Source organism: Tupaia chinensis, unplaced genomic scaffold (assembly GCF_000334495.1).
Source record: "Tupaia chinensis unplaced genomic scaffold, TupChi_1.0 Scaffold000263_1, whole genome shotgun sequence".
Lineage (NCBI taxonomy): Eukaryota > Metazoa > Chordata > Mammalia > Scandentia > Tupaiidae > Tupaia > Tupaia belangeri.
In genome coordinates, this window is record NW_006159743.1 from 2,189,706 (window position 1) to 2,199,651 (window position 9,946).

Here is a 9,946-nt window from a genome sequence, read left to right on the forward strand (position 1 = left end):
TTTTCAATGGGTGGGAAAGAAGGGGAATAAACACAGTTCACAGTTGCTCAAATATTTCTTCTGGGAAATAGAAGGCAAGATTACTTGCTCAGGAGAAAGGAGTCGGATGGAATAATGACAAGTGATAAGGGTTAGAGGCCTGAATTTTTTTTTTTTTTGTGAGGATTTTGCTATAGGGCAGACAGACAGAGAGAGACAGAGAGACAGAAAGCGAGAAATCACCCCCCAGGGGGGATGGCCACGCCGCAATCCCTTCTCCTCCATTCTCCTCTCGGGATCTTGGGCATGAACACACATGCGCCCGGCGTGTTTAAGCCACTAAGTCTGGGACTTGAACCATGGTTGACTACATGGGAGTCCAGCGACATAGCTGGGTATTTTAAACCTTGATGGCTATCTATGCAGGGAATAAAGGAAAGAGTTATTCCTCTAAAAATGTTCTATTAAGGAAAGAGAAGGTATTAAGTACTGCAAGCAATGATACATTTTAAATTTAATAGCATAAAATTGTTACTAAAAATATTATAGTTCCTGTGCCCCTACTCTCTTGATAATTAAAGTATTTTCATCTATTTTCTTTACATTAATGAAAGTACTAAAGAGGATGAAAATTGAGGTGAATTATCTATAAAAATATCAAGTTTTATCCACAAGTAACACAAGAGGACAATCTTTTCCACAACCTCTAGGAAGTGTAAATCTAATAGAATTTATTATTCTGTCTTATGCAATCCCTAATTCAAACACCCAGCCCTCCAGAGCTCTATATTAGGTATTTCTAAAAACACCCTCCCTTCCCACATACATACACTGCACAACAAATACTTTCAGTAAACAGAACTCATGGGAAAAGTAAATATAAACTACTTAAACTGTCACAAAATACCTCAGAAAAATTCAACTTATAACAATCAAAGTAACAGAAGTTTCTGTAAAAAGTAGTTTCCTACCAGATGCACCTGATGATTTGCGTGCTTGATCAAAAAGAATAAATTTAACAGATTAAATAACATATAAAATAACATAACCACAAGAAGTTACACATCCATATACATATATTAGTATTATCACACATAGAAACATAATGAAAAAATACTTGGGCATACATATTAAAAATGTTTTATGTAAGGAATATAATAAATTATTGTGATACATTTTATTTAACCAACCAAAATGCTGCTCTGGAAATATGTTAATAAATTATCATATTCTATTCCTTTAGTCTGAAGGATAATTGAGTTTCTTTTGCTGAAAGGGCACTTTGTTTGCCTCACTATATATACATTTAAAACATGTTCATTCAAAGAAAATTCACTATAACCTTAGGAATAATAAAGACAACTTTAGTACTGTAATTGTATTTGTGCAGTTTATTGGATAGGACCATGTCTATTTTTGATTTCTAAGCCTTCCTATGAAGACTAAAGTCACACATAAATGAGTATTTAAAAACTTAAATTAGTTGCATTTTCTATTACAATATATATTTTACATTTCTTTCCTCTGTATTTTATTGTTAATTAATCCATTATCAAGACTTGGTTACAAGTGAACAGTACAATAGACTATTACTAAACTGTGAAAAAATAAAAATTTTATTACAACTATTTATATGAAAAAAACATAAAATTTTGAGACATATTTATTTAAATAACCAAATTCTAGAAAGACTAGCATAAAATTCTCTCTGACTGGTATCTATATGAACAGATGGACACTATGAATCCACACAGTATATTCACAACTAATTACACGTGTTTGCATGCCTCTCAATTGGCTCTCTTAACTAGCAATGCTGTTCATTTTCTAGGTCATCCAAGACATGTATGATTGGAAATATTTCTTACAAGATTTTTTAAAACATTTTTACTATTTAATTTTATTTATTTTTATTTTAATTTACTACAGTGCACATGTGCTCACCAGAGAGAGAGAGAGAGAAAGAGGAAAAGTGAGAAAGCAAGCTTCCAGATGTGGGACTCAAATCATGGTTAGTGATGTTGGAAGTCCAGCACCTTAACCAACATGCTACCTGCTGTCCCCTCTTAACAGGATTTTCTAACGACAACTTAAACTAAATTTATAGTCATAAAACTAATGACTGAGGCAATCTTTGAAATGTACTTTACTTTTTTAACTGTTCACTGAGGCATATTGTTATAGAAATATTGTATCTATCATAAGCATATATTCAGAATTTTCTAGACAGTTCTAAATTCAAATACTCTTTTTATTGCCAGAATGTGTAGAGTTAGGAGCAGATCCCTAGATAAAGAGAATGTACATTATCAACTAAGCAACAAAGGCTCAATAAATAGTTAACTTATATTGCCATCATTCTTAATAATCCATCTTCTCAATAAAACATGCTATCTAATTTTTTTTCTAATTTTTTGTTAATCTAAAGAGTATGAAATTGTGTCTTTTTGTTAAAGATTAAGTAAATATCTCTCAGTACAATTTTATAATTTTTACCTTAGAGTTTTTAATTCCTCTTTTACCAGATTTATTCCTAGGTTCTTTAGGGCTTTGGTGCTATCGTAAAAAGGAGATTTAAATGTATGTATGTGTGTGTGTATGTATATATATATATACATACACACACCCATACACACATACATACATACATATAGGGACCAGCAGATGGCATAATGGTTATGTTGCTGGACTCCAATGTAGTTGACCACGGTTTGAGTCCCAGGCCTGGCAGCTTAAACTCACCCTGGGTGCTTGTGAGTGAGTGCACAAAATCACAAGAGGAGAATGGTGTGGCAATCCCCCCAAGGGGGTGATTTCTCACTTTCTGTCTCTCTGGCAAATGCATGTGCCCTATAGCAAATATCTCTCTCTCTCTAAATATATATATGTATCTTTTCTGGTTTTGCTTCATCTTTTTTTTTTTTTTTTTTTTTTTAGAACACAGCTGATATTTACATTGTACCTGGCAGTCTTGTCAGAGACTCTCTTATCAATTCTAAAATCATATTGGTAAATTCTCTTAACTAGTCTATCTGGACAATCACACATTACCTGTTAATAAGGGCAACTTTGTTTTCTACATTTTTTTCTCATCTTATTGGGTAGATTATGACTAACAGTGTGACGATGTACAGAAACAATGACAGTGGCATCCTTTTCCTATTCCTAACTTCACAGAAAATGTTTCCAGTTTTAATTTCCTATAGTTTACGTGTAAAACTATACTAAACTTAATAAATGAATTTAAAAATATTTCCTCTTTTTTAATTCTCTGGAAGTTTTGTAGAAGATTGAAATTTTTCTTTGAATGTTTTCTAGAATTTGACAATACAACTGTCCAATCCTAATTTTGTTAAGCATTTTTTTTTTTGGAGAGGTTTTCGCTATAGGGAGCGTGCGCTTGCCAGACAGACAGAGAGAGACAGAGAGACAGAAAGTGAGAAATCACCCCCCAGGGGGGATAGTCACACTGCAATCCCTTCTCCTCCATTCTCCTCTTGGGATCTTGGGCACGCACGCACACGCGCCCGGCGTGAGTTTTAAGCCACCAGGTCTGGGACGCAAACCGCAGTCGACTACGTGGGAGTTCAGCGACATAGCCATTACGCTAACTGCTGGTTCCCATTTTGTCAAGCTTTGAATAAAGATTTCAATTATGACTCTATTTATTTAATAAATATAGTTCTAATGAATTATTTTAAAAGAGTTTTATATGAACTAACCATTGGTTTTTATGTATCTTTGTTTTATTTCTATGTGTGTACATGTACGGGTGTAGTATTTTAGAGTCTCACCATCACACAACCTCTGCCTCAGCCTCCTAAGTAGATGGGACTAAACATGCACACTATTGTTCTTGTCATTTTGGGGGAGGGCTGGGGATCAAACCCATGTGGCCCAGTTTACTGATAGCAGTGTTTATTGTGTGCTACCATAACTGGTCTTCTTATGTATCTTTATTTCCCAGTCCACAGATCTTTGTTCATGTCTTTATTAATTTCTTTCTTCCTTGATTAACCACATTGTAGTTAACTTCTTTACTTGGATAATTACATCATGAATGTCTACCTCCTTCCCTAATGTAACCATTTAAAAAATTATCTCTAAATTCACTCTGGCTGCATTACACAAGTTTTGATATGTAGTTAAATTTTAAATCTGAGCTAATTCTTGACCAGTGAGTGGATTTTTAAAAATCTCTAGATATTTGTATTTGTGTGTTTGTTGATTTAGTTAGTGAGCATCTTATTATTGATTGAACTTAATTATCCTGTGGAAAAAAGCTGAGGCTTATATATCAATTCTTCAAATTTGTTGAATATGTTTAGTCATATAATCAATTTTACAAGTGTTCTATATATGTCTGTATATCCCCCAATTATTGAGTAAGAATTAAGAATTGTCTCTTACATATTATAAATTTTCCTTTTAAACAGGTCATTTTTTTTTTTTAAGAGAGATTTTTGCTATAGGGCATGTGCGCTTGCTGGAGAAACAGAGAGAGACAGAGAGACAGAAAGTGAGAAACACCCCAGGGGGGATGGCCACGCTGCAATCCCTTCTCTTCCATTCTCCTCTCAGGATTTTGGGCATGCACGCACACATGCCTGGTGTGAGTTTTAAGCCACCAGGTCTGGGACTTGAACCAAGTCCAACTACGTGGGAGTCCAGTAATGTAAACACTATACCATTTCCTGGTCCCTAAACAGGTCAAGTCCTTGTGGCTTAAACTCACTCCGTGTGTGTGTGTGTGTGTGTGTGTGTGTGTGTGCCCAAGATTCTGAGAGGAAAATGGAGGAGAAGGGATTATGGTGTGGCCGTCCCCACTGAGGGATGATTTCTTGCTTTCTGTCTGTTTCTCTCTGTCTTTCCAGCGAGCGCACACACCCTATAGTACAAATCTCTCTTAAGAAAAAAAAGGAGAGAAACATGCCGGGCCAGTGTGCACGTATGCTTCAATCCCCAGAAGGATGGGAGAAATGGAGGAGAAGGGATTGTGATGTGACCACCTCCTCCCCCACTATGGGATGATTTCTCACTTTCTCTCTCTCTCTCTTTCAGGGAAACATATGTGCCCTCTGGCAAAACTTAGAAACAAAATGTAAAGAAGGAGTACACATAAACTCTGAGCCCATCAGGGTGACTAAGCTCTATCTTATACAAGCAGCAGAGAGAACTTGTTTTATACACAGCAAGGATAATAATGCAGATATAAGAAGAAAAGGGAAGAAGTCACGCGATCTAAAAGGGAAACACTGAGAAAGGTCCTGCTAGGATTTATGTCAGCTTTCCAAACCCCAATTCTACTCCTTGCTAAAGCTCACCCTACTTTTTACCTTTGAGTTCCATGAGATAACTGCATCCTGATAATATCTGTAATTTTTTTCTGCTTAAGCCTATGAGAAGGTTATTATTTTTACCAAGACAGTTCAATTCACTTTTAGAGGGGGTTCTTTTAGTATTTTCTTCACAAAACTCACTTATTTAACAAGAACAAAAACTTCACACAAAGGGTCATGAGTAACAAAGCAAAACTCAGAAAGTGAAAGTTCTTTTCACACTTAGAAACATTTTTTAAGCTACTAAAAAGATAATTGATACATCTTAATTTTTTAATCACTTTAACTGATTTCATACTACAAAGATGATGCAGAAGTTGATAAGCAAACACTATGATTATTCTATTGTCTGAACCAAAAAACAAATCAGTATGCACAACTGATATTTGTCATTGAAAAATGTTCAAAAATGTAAAAAAAGTGAATAATACACCATTTATTGTACAATAATTTATGGGTTCCTTATAATGGTATGGGGTATTAGGGTAACTACTAGAAACACAAAGATGAATAAGGCACTGTTCTTGACTTAATAAGTTCCAAGTTTAGAGATTAGAAACTGACATGGAGATATATATAATAATTGTGATACACTAAGTTTGCTTTGAGAGTAAAGAGAAATCATCTGATTCTATAGAGTCTTTGATACACTGAAAAGTATAATTGGCTCTCAGAATTTTTATAATGAAGAATATGAATATGTAAAGGTAGCAAGGAATTAAATTAAATGTAGTATAATATGGTTACCTCAAAACTTATGAAAGATGTAAATAAAAGCCTGACTAGTAGGCCACTGATCTCATATGCCCTACCAAGACAACAGGAATAATTGAGAGTTTGAATGCTGGGTTAAGAAATGGCCATATTTCCATTTTTAAATTATAATGTGGAAAATGGTCTAGAGGAATATTAAACTGGAAACTGGGAGACCAGTGAGGTGGTTTTTATCATAGGACTGAGAAGAGATACAGAACACTTGATCTTAAAGTATTCCCAGTGTTGGTGACTTCTGATATAGAATTAATAGAACGTAATGACAGAGTGCATGTCTTTGGGTACAAAACAAGTTAGAAATGACTCCAAAGATTCTGTTTTTAACTTCCTGAATAGGCAGCAGGATCATTAACAGAAATCATATTCACTAAAAAAGGAAATGATTTGGGGATGGATAGAGAAAATTTACTTTTGAATTAAATTGTCAGGCAATGACTGAAGATATAAGCATGGATGATATCATTCAGAGAGAAGGTAGCATTTTTAAAAGGTAAAAAGACAGAGTCCCAAAGAAAATTAACACTTAACTGGCAAGAAGAAGAAAAAGAATAGCTTTATAATAGAAAAGTACCACATACACATAAGTACCACTTGTATAGTTATAGACTTAGAAAAAGGGACTGGCATTTGCTTATTTTTACAAATGAAAATCACACCTCACTTATAATGTTCCACATTTTAAAATGGCTCAGGCATTTAACCATTTATGAGATGGGTAAAATTAGTTGAAATTAGACAATCCTGAACAAGGTGGAATGTTTAGCTGTGATTGCTCTGACTTCTGTGGTAGAAAAAGGCTATCAAGGTAGGCCAATATGATCGAATACAATAAATACTATCTACAGTATTACTGACCCATAGCTTTTTTAAAATAAAAATAAAACAATAGAGAAGTAGCAACAACTTTCTTCAGCTAAAACCAGTACATCCTATCATAAAACCTCTTGAAATGAGCGTGGTTGCTTAAAGATTCTAGATTATGTGCCAAACTTTCAAAGAGAAAACACACATTGGCCTGATTCACATAAATAAAAGTATGATAACCAGGCATATTCGGTTTTTGACAGCCTTTGAAATATTAAGGAATGTTAATATGTTGATTTTGTAATATCAGTACAAATATAAAACACTAGATCAGAAAAATCAACTTCGATAACAGGGTGAAAACAATCCAGTTAATTCCTAATATTTTCCACACAAAACTGTTCCTTTAATGCTTATATCATTCTACAAACAAATGTAGAACAATGTTGAGGAAGGTTTTGTTGTGCTGCTGCCAGATAAAGAATATTTGTGAGAATGAGGCATTCTCCAGTTTCAGAAGAAAAGGTTCATTGACTTTTGAAATCTACCATCATACAACAAAAATCAAAGTCTCTCAAATTCTGAATTCCAATTTGAAACCTTTTGCTATATTACTGAAATGTCTCCTAAAATGATCAGATTAAAGGTTTACTTCTCCTATCTTTTTTAGCTAAGTAAAAAGACACTAATGAATTATGCTCTAAGCAAATATTTCTCACTCTAACAACAGGATATCTATTTTTAGCTGCAGGTTTGGCTTGAAGTGAACAGTTTTCACCCTGTGATAAACTGCAGTAAATTCTGTAGTATATTTTCTCAAAAAACCCTTTTGGAAATGTCTAGAAAAATATAAATCATTATAATGACAAAGACACTAGTCACAAATGTACATATTTCACCCAAAAACCTTCCTTAAAAATTTTAACAAAGCCTCTCAAACAAAAATACATGTTTATTTCATCATTAAGTCCCTATTTCTCAATGAATTCTAGTTCAAAGCAACCAATAAATAAACAAAATTCTGGTAGCATCTTATTTTAACATTAGTATATAAAAATATAATAAAAATGAAGCTAGCAAAATTAGTGTTAGGATGACTAAGCTAATCAAAGGAAAATTAAACTGATTATATTCAGGCTCAGATTTTTAAAATTATTCTTATTATGGTAGATCTTTCATTCACTAATTTACAACACAATAACAGTGCCTAATTAATACAATAAGTCAAACCATTAAGAAAATTAGAAAACGATGATTGGTATTGACTATTAATAGTAGCATTGTTTACAGTTCTTAAGGGCTGCTAAAAGCAATTTACTATAATACCTAAATGCAAAAGCATTAACACAAAATATAATTCACTGTAGCTCTGGCTTTATAATAGTCTCTTTAAAAAGATATTTTTCCTCCTATAGTTAAACATTTTTAAAAAATACATAGCGGCAGAGTCTCAGAGAGCATACTTACCACTCATGATGAAAATCAACCCTTCCAAAACATATTGCTCAAAACAACAATCCAACAGCAAAGGGAGTTATGCTAATCTCTAGAGGTAGAGGAACCGATGGTGTAAACACATACACTGGAACATGCAGCACAGAGAAAATGAAAAGAGCTTTCTTTTGTTTTAAAAAGAAAACCCCCAGAAGCAAAGCATAACTGCCTAGCAAGAGGTATCTTTGGTAAACATCCGATTAATGCCAAAGATATATGTATATATAACTAGATTTCTTTCAGGCTAGTTATCCTAGCCTCCTTCATATACAGTAGAACAACTCAAAATGGCAGGGAGAAAATGTTCAAACCAGGATGTATAAGATGTTCTCAATTATATCAGCATGAGTTGTTACCACGGCAACATTAGACAAGAATTATCGGTTCACTTGTAACCAAGGAGTGGCTTTTCTAAAGCTTTAATCAATCAAGACAAATAAAATATCTTTTTATTTTAGAACCATATGATGTTTAAATGACCACGTTCCTTAAATTTAAGCACTGATCTATTCTTTATGCATCTTCCAAAGATATTTTTAAAATGCTGTTTTCTTCAAATACTCACACAATCCCATGTTGAACCTGGCAAGGAACAAACAGCAGAATGATTGCACCTAAACGTCTTTCAATTACACCAGCTCTTACACAGCTAGCTGTGGACCTCACTGATATTAAAATGCTGTGTGCTGTTGCTAGTGACTATTGGCGATGAATCTTATTGCCCAGATCGCTGATAGCTTTCATTTTTCATGAGCCAGAAAGCTATACTGCAGCACAAATGTTAACCATTTAAACATTCTGTATTATGGAAGAGATTAAAACATAATACTACACATAAATGCACTTATAAAGAAGAATAACGAAACAACTAATTTATAAACTCCCATTAAATGCATCATTACAAACACTGTCAGATCCCATCCTTGTGGTATACAAAAGAAGGTAATGAAAAAAAAAAAGTTATTGGCAATTATTATTGAAGTGTAAAATTCCTCACATCAAATAGGATTAAGATGACAGATTGTATAACGAGGTGAGCAGACATGTGAATAGACTATTATGATTCTGACTCCCAAAATTTGTAGCAAAATGGTACAAAGGATCCATAGGATGGTCCCTTCAGTGGAACTTCAGCAAGTGAACTTGCCATTTTTAAAAGCTGCCAGGTGAGGCAGGACTTCTGGTAATGGAACAGTAAATCAGGAAATTGCCTCCAAAAAAAAAAACCTAGGAAGCTGAACAGAATTGTCAAAAGCAATGATTTCATGGCTCTAGAAAGTGAGCAATCGCAAACAACAAATTGAGAAGCATTTATTCAAGAAAGCTGCAGAACTTTGCATATGAACAGTGGGAGTCTGTGATTTTCTTGCCTGAGGCTGCTCCTCTTCCTTCACAGCTCAATTAGTACAGTAGTTCTAGGGTAGGGCTGGCCACAAAGCTAGCAATATTACTGCCAAAGGACTGATGTAATTTGGAGTGAATACCAATAAAACCCACATTAGTGATACTGTAAATTTAAAAAAAAAAAAAAAAAAAAAAAAAAAAAACCAACAAAA

General features: G+C 33.9%; 1 protein-coding gene across 4 annotated transcripts in view; it reads right to left on the minus strand.

The window, feature by feature from the left end:
* Positions 1-9,946, minus strand: part of PRKACB (protein kinase cAMP-activated catalytic subunit beta) — an 86,280-nt gene that overhangs the window by 51,482 nt on the left and 24,852 nt on the right. The window contains exons 1-2 of one of the 4 annotated variants that reach the window (XM_006149468.3): positions 8,956-8,980; positions 951-974 (exon numbers count right to left, since the gene is read on the minus strand). The exons of 1 other annotated variant lie outside the window; for it this stretch is intronic. In XM_006149468.3, the coding sequence (XP_006149530.1) occupies positions 951-974; positions 8,956-8,965 (34 nt within the window). In that variant the 5' untranslated portion in view covers positions 8,966-8,980. Of the gene's footprint in view, positions 1-950; positions 975-8,363; positions 8,638-8,955; positions 9,028-9,946 lie in introns of those variants that run through there. 2 more of the 4 variants (XM_006149472.3, XM_006149474.3) reach the window with 2 other exon arrangements.